General features: G+C 38.4%; 1 protein-coding gene across 1 annotated transcript in view; it reads right to left on the reverse strand.

The window, feature by feature from the left end:
- Window positions 1–325: 325 nt before the first annotated feature.
- The window catches only part of LOC117293233 (sushi, von Willebrand factor type A, EGF and pentraxin domain-containing protein 1-like), a 43,879-nt gene continuing 22,387 nt past the window's right edge, over window positions 326–21,817 (reverse strand). Inside the window, exons 15-32 of the mRNA XM_033775455.1 lie at window positions 20,843–21,004; window positions 19,882–20,145; window positions 17,804–17,958; window positions 16,963–17,117; window positions 16,428–16,558; window positions 15,461–15,728; window positions 14,709–14,919; window positions 14,084–14,234; window positions 13,260–13,469; window positions 12,491–12,622; window positions 10,847–10,969; window positions 9,771–9,808; window positions 8,282–8,380; window positions 7,242–7,293; window positions 5,835–6,061; window positions 5,014–5,466; window positions 2,828–2,993; window positions 326–1,220 (exon numbers count right to left, since the gene is read on the reverse strand). Of these exons, the coding sequence (XP_033631346.1) occupies window positions 1,018–1,220; window positions 2,828–2,993; window positions 5,014–5,466; window positions 5,835–6,061; window positions 7,242–7,293; window positions 8,282–8,380; window positions 9,771–9,808; window positions 10,847–10,969; window positions 12,491–12,622; window positions 13,260–13,469; window positions 14,084–14,234; window positions 14,709–14,919; window positions 15,461–15,728; window positions 16,428–16,558; window positions 16,963–17,117; window positions 17,804–17,958; window positions 19,882–20,145; window positions 20,843–21,004 (3,200 nt within the window). The 3' untranslated portion in view covers window positions 326–1,017. The remainder of the gene's footprint in view (window positions 1,221–2,827; window positions 2,994–5,013; window positions 5,467–5,834; window positions 6,062–7,241; window positions 7,294–8,281; window positions 8,381–9,770; window positions 9,809–10,846; window positions 10,970–12,490; window positions 12,623–13,259; window positions 13,470–14,083; window positions 14,235–14,708; window positions 14,920–15,460; window positions 15,729–16,427; window positions 16,559–16,962; window positions 17,118–17,803; window positions 17,959–19,881; window positions 20,146–20,842; window positions 21,005–21,817) is intronic.

Below are 21,817 nucleotides of genomic sequence, written 5' to 3' on the forward strand. Positions count from 1 at the left end.
GGAGCCACCTTGGAAGGGATTTACAAAACAGGTTCTCAGGAGCAGACATATTTAAAGAAGAGTTGTCATCTGTGTATGCAATCAGCATCAATATGTGAAAACAAAACCATAGTTTTGTTATACATGTATGTATGCATGCATACCCCCTCTCATCTGGCTTCAAGTAAAATATACACAAAAGACAAATTGAACAAAGCTTCATCTTGTTCCCACAAAACAATTATATTGCAATATTATAAAAATACAAATATACTTATAAAAAATATATGTACATAGTCAACAACAGCATAACTATAGCTCCTGCAGAAAAAACTGTTCACAAAAAAGCTGCATTGCAATTAAAACTTAAGAGATAGCATGTACAGGGGACAGCAGGCCCGAGGCCAGCGATTTTAACATTCAACCAGTAAAATCATCAACAGACGAGTCCAGTATTTTGCAATTGAATAAACAGCGTTAACATTTTGACTTGGATAAATTTCAGTCAATTCTGTAGGAGTATCAACAAAGGTTCTTTACCCATAAGATGAATGAGATAAATTGTTCTCAAGTGTGTGTTCAAAGAAAGATGGCTCTGATGTAAAACTGTCATTTTGATTCTGGCCTTGACTTTTGAGCTACGAGCCTTGCAGTCTTTTTTATTCTACACCCCCCCTACCACTTCAAGATCTTAACCATTCATTTATTCTTTGTTATCATCACAGTGTGCCCACACACGGCTTATAATCTTAAATTTAGATTACAAATCTCATTTTCTTTTCACCAACAAGATGGACAAAATATTGCAGAACATCAATTTGCTTCCTTTTAGGGAAAATAACTTTGGTAAAAAGGTCATTTCAGGACATGACCTTTATGTTGACCCTTTTTACTGTCTGATTTGCACGCCCTTAAAGGTACTGCATACCTTTGGTAAATTGTCAAAGACCAGTATTCTCACTTGGTGTTACTGTGTCCCGACATTTTCTTGCACCATTTAAGAGCTTGGAAGTGGCGCAACACATTTTACACATTTTATCATTCATCATTGGATGTGATTACCGGACAATATTTACGAAGGACACAAGAGTTCTCATGAAAGACGGTGCCTGCTGGACACTGGCATCGGGGCACACAGGCTGTTGTCAGGCACTCTGCGGTATCCACTATTGGGTTGAGACACGTCGCCAGGCAGGCTGGCCCACAATTGTCATAGATCATGCCTTGGGGACAGCGGATATCTGTACAGTGAAAGGGAAAAAATTGAAAAGCAAAAATATGAATCTAATATTATGAATAAATATGATTCTTCTATCCATAAAGCTTTAACATCTCATGTTTAGCAATAGACCTGGAGTTTCATTGACAGGGCAAGGCTATTTCGATTTTTTCTAAAAGCAAAGGTTGATTCACAAGAGCTAGTTGGGGATCAGGTGCACCAAATTTTCTTTGCGTTTGTTTTTCATGATGGAATGATAGAATAGCCAGGATAATTTATAGAACGTGGGTTCGACTCCTGGCCCAGCCATGAGTCGCAAAACTTGTGTCCTCGAGCAAGGCACTTTAATCATAATTGCTTCTCTCCACCAAGGGGTAGAAATGGGTACAGGCGAGAGCTAGGTAGTAAGCTGGATGGACTGGCATCCTGTCCAGTGGGAATACAAATATTCAGTCGTTTAATGCCAAGGAAACTGGGTACTAGCACCGACCTGATGAGCCAAATTGGCTCGGGGCAGACTTTTTACTGTTTGACCACTCATCATCATGGTTTAACTATGCTAGGCTGTAATGTGATTAGTGGTATTGCATCCCCCAAAGCCACCTGGTTAAAGGCACTGGACACTATTGGTAGTTACTCCAAATAATTGTTAGCGTAAAACCTTACTTGGTAACAAGCATGAGAGAGCTGCAGTTGTTAGTATAAAACATTGTAAGAAACGGCTCCCTCCGGTGTAACATAGTTTTTTGCGAAAGGGGTAATTTCTCACTCAAATAATAAAAGACTTCAGCTGAAGCCTTTTATTTAGCATCTGAATGCAACCAAGGTAATGCAACAAGGGTGTTTTTCTTTCAAATGCAAATTCGATGACCAATTGAGCCAAAATTTTCACAGGTTTGTATATTTTATGCATAAAGTTGGGATACACTGAGTGAGAATACTGATCTTTGAAAATTACCAAATGTGTCCAGTGCTTTAAAGGCAGTTGACACTATTGGTAATTACTCAAAATAATTAATTATTAGCATAAAACCTTTATTGGTAATGAGTAATGGGGAGAGGTTGATTGTGAGAAACGGCTCCCTCTGAAATGACATACTTTTCGAGAAAGAAGTAATTTTCCACGAATTTGATTTCGAGACCTCAGAATTAGATTATGAGGTCTCAAATAAAAAACATCTGTAAGCACACAACTTTGTAAGACAAGCGTGTTTTTTCATTCATTATTATCTCACAACTTCAACGACCAATTGAGCTCAAATTTTCACAGGTTTGTTATTTTATGCATTTGTTGAGATACACAAAGTGAGAAGACTGGTCTTTGAAAATTACCAAACGCGCCAGTGCCTTTAAAAACATTCAATATCAGATTGCTCAAAATGCAAAGGGGTTTCATAACAAACAATTAGTATATAGGATTTGAGGCATTGCATGGTGAGGTATCAATGTATATTTGGTTTGCGGTAACACCATGTGTGTATCTACTTGCCAGGTAGAGTTTGTTCTTAGAGAACTGTCTTGCTTTATTCTACTGCCGTGGAGTAGATAATCGGAGGTTCGGGAGACTTCTCAGAACCTCCGATTATCTACTCCACGGCAGTAGAATAAAGCAAGACAATTAGTACTTACTACAAGCACTGTCTTCAGACCATTTGATAGCCACATTGTTTCGTTGACACTCTAGGATGTACGCTGATACGGCTTCACAGTAGCATGGCTCGTTGCTGTGACAGCTACATGCATCCTGCATACACCATTCAAAATAGCGGTTGGGATCCACCACAGAGTGACACATCTAAAGATACAAGTTTAAAAAGTATTGTCAGAAATATCTTATTAACTTCTGGACGATAAGCCAGAATAAATATTTGTTTTTCTTTCTTTTTTTCGGAGAAGAAATGGAGGTTCTGAGATAGAAGAACCACCTCAACTTTTCCCAGATAACTTTACTATACTAGGCCTACTTCACAGCAAAATACACTCTTCTTTTATAAACAACACAATAAGTAGGCCTACAAGTAATTTAAAATATATTGTTGTACTTCAAATTTTGTATTTGTATGTTATTTTGTGCATGGAGATACTACAATGTCTGTCAACACTTGGATACATTACAATAAACTAAATTTGTTTCATTTCAATTACTTTTATAACCTAAGCTGTCTATTTTCAAACTTGTGGCCTATGGCAATAAGATAAAAAATATAATATTCAAAATAAGCAGCTAATAGGTGTACATTTCTAAGAATACAAATGATCATCCCTACAACGGGTTTTGACAAATGTAAGTCCTTAAAATGTAGGGAATATCAAAATGTGTGAAGCGGGAAAGTTGCCAAAAGGACAAACCGTCAGAGTTAAAACATGAACAAAATGTTGGAATGACATTGTTTGAGAGACTCTGTGGATATTAATAGTCAAATTCAAATTTGAAAGAAAAGCATCATCAAGTATAAGCAATAATTCATTAAGATGAAAAACACATGGGGAATATGGAAGGAAGGTGACAGATAGGGAACACTCAATTATTCACATTATAAAAAAAGTAATAAACAATGAGTTTGCCACATCTGGGGAAAAGTGGATCTCCAAATTGGCAAAATACAACACATGTACAAACACATTGTACAAATTGATCATTTTCAATACATGTAAGCAATGAAATTAATAGATAATAAAATAATATTCAACAATGAGTTTGCCAGATCTGGGAAAAAAATAATTTTCAGATTGGCATAAAAAACACATTGTACAATTGATCACTTTCAAGACATGTAAGCAATGAAATTAATAGATAATAAAATAATATTCAACAATGAGTTTGCCAGACATGTTCAAGACATGTAAGCAATGAAATTCATAGATAATAAAATAATATTCAACAATGAGTTTGCCAGATCTGGGAAAAAAATAATTTTCAGATTGGCATAAAAAACACATTGTAAAATTGATCACTTTCAAGACATGTAAGCAATGACATTGACATAAAATAATAAATACAGTGCTTGCCAGATCAGGACAAAATTATGCCCAGATTGGAATAAGAAAAAACACAAACACAGTGTCCAAGTTGATCATTTTCAATACACAAAGCAATGAAATTAACAGACAAATATATGAAATGCAATTTCCTGTTGACCAAACACATGAAAAACAACAAATGCAAGTTAATTGTGAACAAATATCAACAAAGTATACAATACAAATTTGTCAGCCTTCAATTGTGACACAGTAATCTAACATTTCTATCACAATTCAATCAAGAAAACACTCAAAACGTTAAAATGATGTTTACAATTCAAATACATTGATTATATAATGCAGGTTTCATAGGGAATCTTACCCCTGGAGACTCTGTCCCCCCCTATAGGGAAATTAACACAGGCTAGAGCAGGAGGATTCAAAAGAGGGCGCTAATATTAGAAGAAGTTTGTACACAGTTTGCCAAAATGAGGGACAGAATCTCCTGACACACCAGTATTGTTCTTTAAGTGACAGTTCAAACAAGAAAATTGAGTTGAATGTATTGAATCTGTAGGCTAATGTTTTCTGCCTACAGAGTGACCAGGGTGCTCGTGTTATTCCTGGCACTGCAGGCCAAAGGCATTTATGCTTGCTGACTGCTTCACACGGGGGTGTTTTTGTGGCTGTAACAAATAACTGATTCGGTCTTTTGCCAGTGATTAATAACGCAGGCCAGTTTTAACCGAAACAGCTATTGGCAACGACTGCGAAAACGCACCCCTGGACTCAGTTTGGCACCTCATTATGGGATACGCGGCAGGGCAAAAACACAAAATCATATTAATATCTACCTGAAAAGATCTCTGGCGGAGCAGACTGCATTTCTTCCTGATGTCCTTCAGAACGAAGAAACTCTTCCCGGCACAGACCGGAATGTTGTTGATCGAGATGGAGCCGAACTTCTGCCGAGTCTTGCCACGGATCTTGGCCACGGAGCAGTGTTTGTAGCCGTCCACCTTCCAGCTGTGAGCAAACTCCATGGCCGACCGACTCGGGAGAAACTGTCTCGTTGTACGGTCGTCTTTGCGGTTCCCGTTCATGTTACCGCAGAGGCCGCAAAGTGCCCCCGCGAAGGTTTTCGGTGCGGACACTTCTATGTCATTCTTTTTAGACCAGCGGATGATGACGCCACGGTTGGTGGTAATGGTGATGCCGTCCTCATCTAAGGATGTGTTTGTTCGGGTGATCAGAACGTTCATTGGAGCGGCGTGAGTGTACGGCAGCTCAACAGGAACACCAGTAACCTGGGGGTCAATGTTAAACACAGGTGTAACATGAGCGTTAAAGGCATTGGACATGTTTGTTAGCTGTCAAAGACCAGTATTCTCACTTGTTTTGTCCCAACATACACATAAAATAACAAATTTGTAAACATTTGGACTCAATTGATCATCGCAGTTGCAAGAGAATGATGAAAAAAAAAACACCCTTGTTGCACAAATTTGTGTGCTTTCAGATGCCTAAAAAGGGCTTCAGGCCTGAAGTCTTTTTTAAAGTATTAAAATATTTCAGTGAGAAATTACCTATTCCTAAAGAACTACATGTACACTACTTCAAAAGGAGTTTCTCACAATGTTTTATACTTTCAAATACTCTTCATTGCTTTATTTACCTTAACCATCCCATCGTAGTTAACTTCCACTTCGATACAGTCAAGCCGTAAGAACACGGCACGCCGATAGAACTTCTTCTTGTTGGCCTCATATTGAACCTCAATGCTGAACTGGCTGCCGACGCAGTCTTGACTTAAGACGTAGCGGCAGTTTCCTGTGTTGTCGAATTTGTTGCCGTCGTAAGTTAGATACTTCCCACGGGTGGACACAGAGCACGTCTTGGATTCTGCAGAACGAAAATGAGTTGTTTCAATTTTCAAATTTGTGACTATTTTTCATTTGTAGCTTTGAATTCATTTGGATAAACCTAGAAAGAAAATGAACACACAGTAACAGGAGGATAAAAATAGCAAACAAGAAAGAAAAACTGCACATAATTATCCAAGGGTAGCCCAGGGCCCAATTTCATAGAGCTACTAAGCATAACATTTTGCTAAGCATGAAATTTCTTCCTTGATAAAAACAGGATTACCAACCAAATTTCCAATTGTTGCATATTGCTTGTTACTGGTACTCAGCTGTTGTTTGCTTATCCTGAAAATCACGTGGAAATTTGGTTGGTAATCCTGTTTTTATCAAGGAAGAAATTTCATGCTAAGCAAATTTTTATGCTCCGCAGCTCTATGAAATTGGGCCCAGGTGGTCAGGTTGCAGCGATAAGCTGCATTCTTCCTTACAGATTCTCCTGCTCATGCGTCCGCTGGTTGTTATGGTCAACAGGCATTTATAAAGCATGACGCCCCAAGGCTATGGAACAACTTCACTTGCACGTATCCATACATCAAAGTACATGTTACTCTCTGATTTTGTTTAAAAACTGTTGGACACTACTGGTAATTGTCAAAGACCAGTCTTCTCACTTGGTGTATCTCAACATATTATAAGCAAACCTGTGAAAAAAACACTTTTGTCACACACGAAGTTGTGTGCTTTCATAATGGTTGATTTTGAGACCTCAAATTCTTAATCTGAGGTCTCAAAATCAAATTTGTGGAAAATTACTTCTTTTTTTGAAAACTACGCTACTTCAGAGGGAGCCGCTTCTCACAGTGTTTTATACTATCAACCTCTCCCAATTACTCGTTACCAAGTAAGGTTTTATGCTCATCATTATTTTGAGTAATTACCAATAGTGTCCACTGCCTTTAACAATCCAATTGAAAGGGATCATGTCTGTTAAGTTTTAAGAATTCATTTATTGATTATTTTAGTCTTATTTTAATTTATTTATAATAAAACTAGCATGTGAAAATCTCATTTCAAAAAGTGGTCACGTTTTTTAACCTCTCCCCATTACTCACTACCAAGTTTTATGCTAATAATTATTTTGAGTAATTACCAATAGTGTCTGCCTTCAAGAAAGTCTTGAAAACCCTTTTTTTTATTTCCAACAATTTAACAGTTACCTGGTAAACACTCTGGACAGCAAGCCCCAGGGGCCTCGAACCTCTGCTCATTCTAAAAGTAACACACAAATACAATACAATTACAATGAAGAACAATTATTTTGACAAGTGGTACTCTATAATGACAACTTCAATAGACATTAAACAATAGTAATAATATTTCATTCTTATAGCGCATTACATCAACAAATAATCTCAATGCACCTTACATAATTATTACAGATACTGGTAATCAAGTACAATGATAGATTAAAATACGTTAAAAGCACATTAAAACATTGGTACAACCAAAATTTATCCCTAAACAATGTTAAAATACACAAATAGATGCATTAAGAAATTCATAAATCACATAATAAAACAATATTACCTAAAGACTTGACGAAAACAATATGTTCTTAGAGCAGACTGAGGACAAAAGAGAGGGTTTAGCAAGGTTTGCAGTAACATAAAATAAATGGGTAAGATTTGAAAATTTCTTTGTGCAGATAAAATCTAGTAAGGTTTCGTTATCATGAACATAAGTAGGATTTAAAATTTTGCATGGTGGAGATACAATCTAGTAAGGTTTGCAGTAACACAAAGTACACAAAATAATAGGATTTGAAACTGCATGGTGGAGATACAATCTAGTAAGGTTTGTATTAACACAAAGTACACAAATAGGATTTGAAACTGCATGGTAGAGATACAATCTAGTAAGGTTTGCAGTAACACAAAGTACACAAATAGGATTTGAAACTGCATGGTGGAGATACAATCTAGTAAGGTTTGTATTAACACAAAGTACACAAATAGGATTTGAAACTGCATGGTAGAGATACAATCTAGTAAGGTTTGCAGTAACACAAAGTACACAAATAGGATTTGAAACTGCATGGTAGAGAAACAATCTAGTAAGGTTTGCGGTAACACAAAGTACATATGAGCAGTATTGCAAACTTTGCATGGTTCTAAAAGAAACAACAGAACAACAAAAAATATGAAAACTTAAGTTTCACTCATCATGCAATAAACGTATCATCTGAATCTGCAAGTACCTCTTTGCACTTCAATTCTGGACACTCCATGACTTCGCAGACGGCCATTCCCTGCTCACAGTGGCACATGGAGCATTCAAAATTCCACATGTCATCTGCCTGTACATGAAACAGCAGTAGAAACAAAAATTTAGTTGAATTTTTTTTTTTTCTACAAAGACATCCTTCTTAGCGAAAGATCCGCTCTTACGGCATCGGGCCCAATTTTATAAAGCTGTTGAGGCAGAAAGTATTGCCTAACGATTTTCTGCTAAGCAGAAATGAGCAGGATACCAGTCACAAATTGAACATCTGACTTTGGCTGGTTACCTCATTCTGGTGAGTATAATTTCGGTTTGCTAAGCAGCTCTATGACATTGGACCCAAGCATTAGAAAAGTCCAAGCTAATCACACAACTGTTTATAAAACACACACATAGATCTTTGTCTTTAGATTGGTTGAACAAAAGTCATCGTGTTTTGTTTATTAATCTGTTAAACATTTTCCAAGGGATCTACAGGTAAGCTATACCGTGTGTCTCAAAAACAAAACTATACAATTTGTGAAATGGCTGCCGAATAAAATATGATTCTGGGGGACAAGGTTTAGGTGTATGGATAGCTTAAGGTCTCAACTTTCACATGACATCAACAAGTCCGAAAATACTTTGTGCCTGGGTGAGCACTGCTCACTTTTGTGAAGGGTATGAAAATTCGGCTGCACAGGAATTAGCCTTCCCTTTGTGAGGGGCAAGTCCTTTGTAGCTTACAAAATTCAATCCAAGATGTCGGCTACTTCAGGTCAATGGGTAACCTGAAGAATAAGTAGCCAACACCTGCGACATTCCTTTTTTTCAACAAACCATATTTGAATAATCAATTTACTTAAACCCCATCTGGTTATTAAGAAAAAACAATGAAATGTTCAACTATTCTTACAATAAATGAAATGTGGGGTGAATTCAAAGTCACAGATGTGAAAAAAAGAAACAAGTTTGTAACATGGAAATTGCAAAAGTAACATCACCCCATCCTGACTCCCATGAACACACCATTTAGTCTACCAGGGAAAGTTATAATACCACATGAAAAAAATGCAATTCCTGTTCACTCACGCATACAAACATGGTTTAATGAACCATAAAGTTCACTCAGCAAACCCAAACTGATCGTATCATATCACCCTCAATTTTGTAATGTCACAAATTGGAAGGCTAGTTCCTGCGCAGCCTAATTTTTATACTCTTCACATAAGTGAGCATTGCTCACCCAGGCATGAACTATTTTCAGACTTCTTGGTGTCATATGAAAGTTGAGACCAAAATATATCCATACATATTAACCTTGTCCCCCAGAATCGTATATTTTATTATTCGTCAGCCATTTCAAAAGTGTATAATTTTTTTTGAGACACCTGGTATAAAGCCAACTTTGTGCGTTGTTACAGAATATACAAAATCTGGCCTTTTGAAGGGCTTTAGTCAATCTAAATTAATAATATTAAACTTACCAAATGAAATCTTCCTTCATGAGTGCAATATGAAACATCTGTACAGATTAACAAAAACAAGCAAAAAAAACAATGGGATTACAAAACATTTTGATTACAATTTTCTGTTAAGTAAACCGATCATACATCATGTTATTTGTTTTGAAAAAGGTGGGCTATTTTTCCTATTTAACCATTATGTCCTCAAACTGCCCCAACCAACCTGCCAGTTACTTTTCACACCGCCATAAACCATCCTGCCTGTTAATCCTCAAACTGCCCTAAACCGCCATGCCTGTCCTCATATTTTGAGGAGTAACAGGCAGGTTGGTTTAGGGCGGTTTGAAGAGTAACAGGAAGAACAGCTTAGAGCAGTTTGATGGGTAACAGGCCGGACGATTTAGGACGGTTTGAAGGGTAACAGGCAGGTTGGTTTAGGGCAGTTTGAAGAGTAAAAGGAAGAACGGTTTAGGGCAGTTTGATGGGTAACAGGCCGAACGATTTAGGATGGTTTGAAGAGTAACAGGCAGGACGGTTAAAAGCGATTAGAAAAGTAACAGGCACAAGGGGTTAACGGCAGTTTGAAGAGTAACAGGCAGGAGGGTTAAGGGCAGTTTGAGGAGTAACAGGCAGGACGGTAGAGGACAAGGGGGTTTAGGGCAGTTTGAAGAGTAACAGGCAGGAGGGTAGAGGGCAGTTTGAAGAGTAACAGGCAGGACGGTAGAGGACAAGGGGTAAACAGCAGTTTGAAGAGTAACAGGCAGGAGGGTTAAGGGCGGTTTGAGGAGTAACAGGCAGGAGGGTTTAGGGCGGTTTGAGGGGGAATAAGCAAAATGGTACAGGGCGGTTTGAGGAGACCAATTAAGAACTCACTACGCGATAGTGATGTTAATAACAAGAATTTGCCCAAAGTAGTAGGACAGTTCTTTTCAGAACTGAGAAGTCTCCCGAATTCCGAAAATCTACCTCGCGATAGTAGAATATAAAGCAAGACAAGTTCCCAAAAGAACACAATCTACCTGGCAAGTAGATACACACATGGTGTTACTGCAAACCAAATATATAACAGACATCTCTTCTTTCTATTTTGGACTTACCAGTGCAAGAGTGACTGTCTGACTGTAATGCGTATCCATCAGAGCATTGACAGAAGTAGGAACCTAGTGTATTGGTACATTCATGTGCACAGCCTCCGTTATTACCATCACATTCATCGATGTCTGTTGACCAAAATAACAAAAACAGACAATCAGAAACAAAACAAAGATCAATAAAACACTCAGTATAAAAAGCACAAAAATAACTCAAACAGCAATCAAAAAATCCCTGTGAGCCTACACAGGCTTGAGAGTGTTTTAGATGAAAACAATGGATTTCAGGTAATTTATTTTGCGCTTCAACGATAAAAGGTTCTATTCACAGAGAAAAGAGTGCGCCATGGCTCACATCATGGCAGCATCTATTTTTTTAAATATATTTAATACTTATATACCATGTATCTGCAGGTAAGCTTGGGCGATATCTTGAAATAATCGAATATCACGATACCATTTCTTAAACGATTACCTTATCGTCTTGATTTTTTGTTAATCAAATTATCGGCAAATCGTGGTTTTGATGAAGTATCAGGATGTCTTCCCTAATTGAGACGTCTTGCAACCACAACAGGCTGTTTAAAAAAAAATAAAGTCCCAGAACCAACCGAAAGATTCACCAATTGAAAAAAAATAACACCAAAGACTGTAGGCGCCCAGGCGGTCTGTCACAGTCACTTCAGAAGTAATACAATGTATCAATTACCTCCCCAGTGTGGGAGCCTTGTGCGCCGCCTCACCGCCGAACTGCAGACCACAATGGGATCATTCTACACAAACCACAACCCATCCACAACCGTTTTATGAATGAGAGGTCACCCCATGTGCATTATGGATGCTTATTGGTTAGCTAGAATGAAATGGGCAGGATATACACACGTATGTAAGAACAATCATGCGCAGTAGACACTTTAAAAGACACTTTATGTGTGTGTAACTCATAGAGCTATATGTAACACCATGAGTAGATAGTACACCTCACAGATCCATACCTCGATTTGTTAAGAATGTAGAAGTATGAAAATTAGGCATGGTAAAATGTCAGAAGTTAAGACTTCAAATATAAATCGCGATTTAATCGAATATCGCGATATATTTTTTTGACGATATATAGTGGGATAATAAAAGCAATATCGCCCAAGCTTATCTGCCGGCCGAGACCAAGACCACAAAAAAGGTATGGAGACAGTTATGGGACTAAGACCAGCCGTCGATTTCACAAAACTCTTCCTAACTTAAGACTAATCTGAGGACTTAGGACGAGTCCCAACCCTGCACTGTAGCATGCAGACCTTAAGATTAATCCTAAATTAGGACGAGTTACTCGTCCTAACTCTAGATAAGACGAGTCCTAACTCTTTGTGAAATCGACGGCAGGTCTTGAGACCTATAACACTGATGCACATAGTGATATACATTGTTAACAGCGGGCCAATAAGAGTGGTGTTGGGAGTAGAAACCTACGGATAAAGTTCATGCATTGCCTAAGCACGCTGGAAAATTGTGGCTTGATTACTCTTGTGATATTCTTGCAAGTTGAATGGATGTACACACACAACTCTTTGCTAGGTTAGGGTGAATTTTCCTTACTCATGTGCACTCATTTGTTGTGTCATTAAATTTTGTTTCAAAATGTCGAGTTCTTACCATATTCGCAGGATCGACCCTTTAGTCCAGCAGGGCAGTTGCATTTTGGTTGATGTTCAACACTCTCACAGATGCCCCCATTCAAACACACCATGGAGTGACAGGGATTGGACATAAACTCACAGCGCTCTCCTAAGGGTTGATAACACGAATTAAAAATTAGTTGATTACATCGTGCTTTGGACATCAGTTTAATGAGTCTAGTTGGTATGGCACTGCTCTTGATGAGCAAAGCGTCGGGGGTTCGAATCCAACCCAAGCAGTATGCCTGTGATTTCTTCCACATAACTCTGGAAAGTACCAAGTATACAGTGCTAACACACATTGGTGCATATGGTTAAAACCAAAATGAGTATCAGACTTAGTTCTTGTGGTTAAGTCATCATGGCGGGGGTTCACACTCCAGGCATGACATTTGTGTCCTTGAGCAAGACATTTAAAGGGGGCTTCGGGATAAAAAAGTTTAAAATGAAATGAATAGGGTTGGGAAGACATTTTATAATAAGTAGAATATAATGATTTGCACAAAAGATCATTTGAAACTGTGTGATTTCCTGTTACTTCGTGAGCTAAGAAGGTCCGGAATTTAGTGTAGTCCAAAATTTGGCTCTATAAAATGTCAGACTGTATTAGTTTTGAAGTAAAAGGGAAAAACACAAAAGTGTTTAGAAGGTATGTTTAGTGTCACATGTCCCTATCATTTCGGCCTGGGATTGTAGCCTAATGTTGACACTCTTCCTATTTCAAATTGTTCCCCCATCTCCATTACCTGTATATCCAGTGGCACAAGAGCAATTCAGCGATGACCCGTTACTATGGCAACTGCCACCATTAAGACACATCCCTGAGGAGCAAGCAGTAGCCATCTGCTCACAGCCTGTCCCAGAGTAGCCCAAATTACAGTGACATTCAAAGGAGTCAACCAGATCTGTGCAGACTCCGTTGTAGTTACACGTCGTTGACAGACAGTTAGTTTTGGCTGGAATTATTAAGAGAAACAATGTTACACGACCGATAACATTGAAAATAATCATGGAAAACAGGGTTTTTGGAAGAAAAAAACCCAAAAGATACCAAATATGTGTCATGGATGTGCGCTATATAAATTGTCACTATTATTATTAATATTAAATATTTATTTCAGCATTAAAATAAACATTATTCACTCATGTTAAAAGAAAAAGGAAAATAAACAAACAGAAAAAAAATCCCAGTAAAACAACTAAGAGTAAAACAACTGAGAGTTCACAAGTTAATGACGAAGGAGAAAATTACAGTTATTTGCATGATATGTTGAAGTACTCTGTGCACCAATATGGATAAAATGTTTTGTACAAGGAAAGGAAAAGTATAACTTGCAAAGACTTGCAACAAAGTACAGTAAAGCATCCAGTTTATAAAAGCTTGAAAATAACTCAAACTGCTATCAACTGCTATTATTTGGCTGGTAACCTTACTCCAGTTAGCAAAACAAGTGTTGAGTTACTTTTTTTTGTGCCGTAGCATCTGGTACACAATTATAAGTTTTGTCAAAAGCATCGATTCAGATTGTGCAAAATGTAACACTTTGACAATTATTATTTAAGATCTCACCTTGGCATAGACTGGAGGTTGGTGATATATAGATTCCACCATGGACGTTAGACGCTACTTGAGACCAAGTCAAGACGTTACCCGGCACAGTGCATGACGCATACACACGCTGAATCTCCTCTTGAGTCATGGCATAGTCCCAAATATTCAACTGTTGAAATCAAAATTGATTTAGTAATAAAGACAATTGTAAAGTGCTTAATCCTAAAGTCTCTCAGCACAAAGAGAATATTTGAATATACAATATGAGAGGAAGATACTATTACAAGTAAGCAGATTACAAGTAAGCAGCTTCAAACTAATGAGTTTTTTAACAGAGACTTAGCTTAATACAGTGTAAAGAACTAGCCTGGCGAATATTCACAGGAAGAAATGGAGCAGCGTAAGAAAATGATCTTTGACCATAAGAATTGGAAGAAGCTGGCAGTTAAAAGCAATGACTGCTGAGATGAACGTAAAATCCGACTAGGGGATTAATGGTGAACAATTGATTCTCTGGATTGCAACCAGGAAAAGTAAAATAGTGTATTGGTTAAAATTGCTTTGAAATATTTCTACAAGTTGTGTCAAATTTGGCTAGAGGTTTTATTTCGTATTCCTGAAATATCCGCAACACTTAAATTACCTGAGTTAAGCCGCCCACAAATGCCTGCGTCTGAGCGAAAGACCCAGCGTAGCTGTCTTGTTCTTGTCCCAGGATCAAGGCCCCAGAGGCTCGTATGTGTGACCCAGTCTGGAAGTCACTGCCAGATCGTTTGACCACCCCATCTACGTAGACTGCCCACTGGCCGTCCATTCCTGCCCAGGTTACACCAACATGATGCCAGTTTGCATCGCTGAAAAAACACAACAACAACTTATTTATGTTTTTTTTTAAAAGCAAAATGCTTGTAGGCTGGGATACCCTAGTAACACAACCTCACGACCTCATCCCCAGCCGTGATACTTGTGTCCTTAAGCAAGACACTTAACCATTGCTTCGTCCTTCGGATGGGACGTAAAGCCGTTGGTCCCATGTGTTGTGTAATGCATGTAAAAGAACCCAGTGCACTTATCGAAAAAGAGAAGGGGTTCGCCCCGGTGTTCCTGGTTGTGGCTGCTGTATGCGCCGTATTACTTTGTAAACCCTTATAAAGGTGCTCCTTGGATCTCAGAATTCATCACTGCAATAACCTATCTTTCTGAAAGTTTGTATATGCTCAGCGCCTTGAGTGCCTTGTTTGGTAGATACGTGCGCTATATAAGACTTCAATATTATTATTATTGTTATTATTATATTTGAGTCAATGAGGTAACACACTCGTCTTTCTGGTACTTGGCATTTTTATAGTTCAGGATCACGGAAGACAATATCGGACAGAAAGACCAACGACTCACCTGTTCAGCTTCACATCTGTGTAAATGAACTTCCCGTTGAGAATAATAGCGAGGCTGTTGTAGTCACTGAGTGTCAGAGCATTGTCCTGCAGCGTGCCGTCAGCGTTGTACGCAGCGTACGAGAGTGGCGTACCCGCGCTGGACTTGTCTGAGGTCTGCATCCAGAATGTGACGGTGAAGGCGTACAACCTCGGCATGGTACCCTTTAACATAACGTAGTTTGAGGTGCTGGCCCCCGGGAAGGTGAGATCAAAGTCTCCTAGAAGCACTAGAAAACAACAAATTAAGAACAATAAAATTTATGACTAATTGGAAATAGCAAGATCAGCCGATAGCATATTTTGAGCAAACTTTATCCCTGATGGAAATATTGCAAGTAATTGTAATGAACAATGAAGAGCTGTTGATAGTATAAAATATTGTGAGAAACGGATTCCTCTGAAGTAACATAGTTTTTGAGGAGGTAAATTCTCACTCAAATATTAAAAGGCTTTTAGGCCTGAAGTCTTTTAATATGTTTTTTTTTCATCTAAAAACACACAAATGTGCAACTTTCTTGTAACTTTGATGACCATTTGAGTCAAAATTGTCACAGATTTGTTATTTTATGCCTGCATATATTGGGATACACCAAGTGAGAACACTGGTCTTTGACAATTACCAAAGGTGTCCAGTGTCTTTAAGATGTGTTCAAACACTTGAAGGAGATTTTTACCAGTGTTACCACCTTGTTAGCAATCCTGTTTTCAAGTTGGAAAGGGGATCGTCTTTTGACATGGCCCCGCATAATAACAGACACACAACGCTGACGATCCTGCCAATCTATTTGACGTAAAAGTCTGTCCTAAAGGGGACAAACTTGGGGGTGAAATTACTCCTGACCACAAGTGAATTTTTGTAGTTAGGAAAAGGAACAAAACAGAAACTTCACAAGTTGATATTATATGAGGAACATTTGCTTGTATACCTGATTCACAGAAAGTTCCAGAGTAGCCAGGGTAGCATTTGCACTTGAAACCATTGATGAGATCTTGACAAGTTCCGCCATTACGGCACATCACCTGTTCTGTTAGACACTCATTGATGTCTACTTCACATCTGAAACATATTATAAACAGAACTAGAGAATACTGGTTGTGTCATTACTAAGCAAATCAGGGTCCAAATTTCATGACTCTGCGTACTGGCAAATCCTGTGCAAACTCTGTGTCGCACGCACACAGGACAAAACTCTATGCTAACCCGTAAAAAGCGCTTGACATAAGCATAGAATTCCCTGCTTCCAGAGCCTAAAATAAAAAAACTGCCTCTCAAAGGGTCCTTACTTTTTTTCTCAATGGAAAATCAGGATTGTTTCAAAATGTTGCGCTGGAATTAATCTTGGTGATTGTGCTGTTTCAAAATAATAATAATAATCTTTAAAAAAAAACCATCTTTCGAAACAGTTCTTCTTTGAAAAAAATAATTATTTTTCTCTGATTATGAAAGATTAGGACACTTACTTGTTTCCAGTGAAACCTTGTTGGCAGGTACAATTGACGGAGTTGAAAGTTCCTCTGCAAGTTGCATTATTCATACACGGAGACGAGTCACAATGGTCCACAAGAGTCTCGCACAGACGCCCTCTATAGCCCGGGCGGCAACAGCATGTGAAGTTCTGCAATTCACAAAGAGTAATCAAACAACAATTATTTAATAGATCAAATAAGTACACTGGTGATAAAAAAAGAAGATTTGGTGTCTAATCTAAAGTACTGCACGCCGATTACAGGATTCAAACCTGTCACCAGGATTCCAGCTATGGTCAATCATGGCTGATTCACACATAAGATGTCTTAGCCGAGCAAATGGCAGGTTAGAGCACACGACTCGAGCTCTGGTTGTTCTGATCAGCAGAGTGAGGCACACTTGTGTCCTTCAGCAAGACACCTACGTAACCAATAATGCTGCACCTTTTGGATGGGCTGGATATGTTATAAACCGGTTCCGGTCTAACTTAGTACACTGTTTGAACATACCCTAAGTCTGCCCAGGTTGGTGTAGTGGTGTCTTGCCTCGCCTTCCACCTCTAGGACCCGGCTTGAATCCCACAGGGGGGCATTATGTGGATGGGTTTTCAGTCCCGGTATGACTGCCTGGGTTTTCCCTGGAATATATGGAGTAATTCGCTGTGGTTTTCCTCCCACATCTAAATCTGAAATTTCTTCATCATCTTCTCTTTTCCGGTTTGGCTCTAACTAGAGCATTGAGAATCTTTATTCAGATCCAGAAACATTAAATGTGGAAAAAACATCATCCGTCGTGAAAAGGCTAAAAAAAATCTGCAAGACTTTAAAATCCTACCTGGGCTAGATCGACGCATGTTCCATCATTCAAACAAGGGTCCGATGCACAGTCGAAGAAGTTCACCTCACATGACTCTCCTGTAAAACCTGGTGCACATTCGCAGCTGTATGTGTTTTTGCCGTCGATACACACAGCGCGATTCAAACACGGATCTACACAAGCCAAACAATTGGAGACAATTGGTCAAACATTCTATGTGGAAAGGTGAAACAAAAATCATGCTTTTTATCCCTAATATTTGTAGTTTTTTACCCATACACCAGTGTGTATTATTATGCATTAACCGCTCAGTACTTTCCTGAGTTCTAATCAATCTATACAGGCATATCACATTGGTAGGATTTGAACCCACGACTTTTGCCATGCAAGAGTAGATGTCTTACCACTTAACCACCAATCTATACAGGCATATCACATTGGTAGGATTTGAACCCACGACTTTTGCCATGCAAGAGTAGATGTCTTACCACTTAACCACCAATCTATACAGGCATATCACATTGGTAGGATTTGAAACCACGTCTTTTGCCATGCAAGAGTAGATGTCTTACCACTTAACCACCAATCTATACAGGCATATCACATTGGTAGGATTTGAACCCATGACTTTTGCCATGCAAGAGTAGATGTCTTACCACTTAACCACCAATCTATACAGGCATATCACATTGGTAGGATTTGAACCCACGACTTTTGCCATGCAAGAGTAGATGTCTTACCACTTAACCACCAATCTATACAGGCATATCACATTGGTAGGATTTGAACCCACGACTTTTGCCATGCAAGAGTAGATGTCTTACCACTTAACCACCAATCTATACAGGCATATCACATTGGTAGAATTTTAACCCACGACTTTTGCCATGCAAGAGTAGATGTCTTACCACTTAACCACCAATCTATACAGGCATATCACATTGGTAGGATTTGAACCCATGACTTTTGCCATGCAAGAGTAGATGTCTTACCACTTAACCACCAATCTATACAGGCATATCACATTGGTAGGATTTGAACCCACGACTTTTGCCATGCAAGAGTAGATGTCTTACCACTTAACCACCAATCTATACAGGCATATCACATTGGTAGGATTTGAAACCACGTCTTTTGCCATGCAAGAGTAGATGTCTTACCACTTAACCACCAATCTATACAGGCATATCACATTGGTAGGATTTGAACCCACGACTTTTGCCATGCAAGAGTAGATGTCTTACCACTTAACCACCAATCTATACAGGCATATCACATTGGTAGGATTTGAACCCACGACTTTTGCCATGCAAGAGTAGATGTCTTACCACTTAACCACCAATCTATACAGGCATATCACATTGGTAGGATTTGAACCCACGACTTTTGCCATGCAAGAGTCACTTAACCACCAAGCTAGAGTATCATGGCAAATGTTGCGAGTTTGAATCCCACCGTAGTTAGATGCCTGTGTTTTTTGTTGTCATGGGACTTGAGGAAGTACCGAGTATATAGTAAAGTAAAGGTCGTTGGTGCTAGTGCATTTTCCGTCATTGGTCCTAGGTAATGGAATAAAATCTTTTAACTGTGTGTGATAACATATCTGTGAATTGCCCGTATACAAATTATTAGCAACTGAATAAACTTTGAACATCTTCTGTAATCCTAAAAGAGTAGCTTCTTACCTTTTTACTGTATGATAATGTTGTGCTTTGCTTTGTATAATATAAATTAGTAATTTATTATCTTTGTACATTTGCTGTCTTGAAGAATTTCTAGATCTGCGGTAATTTTTGTATTATATCTTCATATTTAAAAAAAAGTCTTTGCTTGTGCAGTGTAATTTTATTCATTGTTTTATACGATATGTTTTAGGGCTTTTAGATTATACATTTGTTGTAAAGCACTTCCATGCTTTGGAGAAGCACAATATAAATGTTGAATAATAATAATAATAATATAATGATTAATACACATCATAGTTCGGGTAAAAACCAAATAAGATTCCTTAGATTCCCTGGAAATTGTTGAGAAGCCTGTGTCAATCAGACATGCATATAAAAGCAGTACTGGTTACAAAAAAACAAAGGACTCACCTGATTCGCATTCATTAACATCTTCTTGGCAGTGTATACCCGCAAACCCGGATGCGCAATCGCACCTGTACTCCCCAACCAGATCAACGCATGTCCCGTTATTCAGGCACAGGTCGTGGTCGCAGTCGTTGATGTTGGTCTGGCAGTCTGGCCCGGTGAAACCGAGCTTACAGATGCACTGGTACCCCTTGGGTAGATCCAAGCACAGGCCATCGAGCCCACACAGCCCTTCATTGGAAGTGTCATCCTCGCATTCATTGATAACTGTGTTAGGGGACCAACACAAACTTAATTAAAGGCACTGGACACCTTTGGTACAATCGTCAAAGAGGATGGGAATTAAACTTACTCTTTCAAAAAAACAATGAAACTGCAAGATATCTTTAAAAACTACACACTTAAAGGCACTGGAAAACACAATAAACGAAATGCTAGAATTAATCCTATCTTGAGTTACATGTTGCACAAAAAGGTGCACTTTCAGAGGCCTGATAAAAGACTTCAGGCCTGTTTCTTTATTCTTGCCCCCAAAAGGTCTTCTTAAACTTCTGTGATGTAGGCCTAAATTCATTGTTTAATGTTATTTTGCGCTGCTTTTGCACTTTATTTGTACATACTTTATAATGTTTGTATCTAGGGCCCCCCAGGGAGAACAAACGATTGACAACTCATAGGGCATCCCTGAATAAAAAGGGTAATATAATGCGCTTTACAAGTGCTGTTGTAATATGATTATTATCATATTATTAATACAACGTTTGTGTTCAATAAACGACGTCACACAAAATAGTTTTAAAAAGCCTTTTTATGTTGCCGTTATTGGAAACCATGTTTTTGAATGAAATAAACAGCAGGTAAATTTTCAGCAGATTTAATATTTAATTAGTAACACTTATATTATGTAGTAAAAGGTAGTACTGCACACACCCTTCTTGCCTGAAACAATCACTAGATGACATACCTTGACAGTAAGCCATATCGTGTGCACCTTGACCGTGTGTATACAACCCATCTGGGCACTCGATACATAACGTCTGGGCGAAACTGGGTTGATAGGTACCCATGGGGCAGGGTTTACACGGTGAGAAGCCGGTACTCGAGTAGGTTCCAAACGGGCATTCACCTGTTAAGGTTACAAATAATATTTCCTTATTTGAAATTGACTAACTCTTTCATGTGCCGACCGGATGTTACTAGCGACCGGTTTAAACCCCAAAGAGGAAAATAGTTATACATGGACAGGTTTGCGGTAACACCATGAAATGACTACAGCTCTAAATGAGTTGGGGTGGTTCTGAAAAGAAGAAAAAAAAACGTTGGAAAATAGTTGTAAAATTATAAATTAAGATCGAATGACCACACAGTTTTCAGAATGGGAAAGAGGACTCTTGTGTGTGCTATTGGCATAATTGGGGCCGACATTTGGTGAAAGGCAGTGGACACTATTGGTAATTACTCAAAAGAGTTATTTTCAAAATAGTTATTAGCATCAAACCTTACTTGGTAATGAGTAATGGGGAGAGGTTGATAGAATAAAACATTGTGAGAAACAGCTCCCTCTGAAGTAGCTTAGTTTTCGAGAAAGAAGTATTTTTCAGATTTAGAAATTGAGGTCCCGAAATCAAGCATCTGAAAGCACACAACTTCGTGTGACAAGGGTGTTTTTTCTTTCATTATTATCTCGCAACTTCGATGACCGATTGAGCTCAAGTTTTCACAGGTTTGTTATTTTATTCACATGTTGAGATACAGCAAGTGAGAAGACTGGTCTTTGACAATTACCAATAGTGTCCAGTGTCTTTAACAATGAATACAAATTTATGTGTCTATGATGGTCAAAATATCACCAAAAGAAATGGTGCATTGTAAAACTCAATGACTTGTTCCATCCCCTGTTCCCCTTTATTGTGGGTGAGGTGCCAAAAAGTACCAAGTT

This window comes from Asterias rubens, chromosome 8 (assembly GCF_902459465.1).
Source record: "Asterias rubens chromosome 8, eAstRub1.3, whole genome shotgun sequence".
In the NCBI taxonomy this organism is placed as follows: Eukaryota; Metazoa; Echinodermata; class Asteroidea; order Forcipulatida; family Asteriidae; genus Asterias; species Asterias rubens.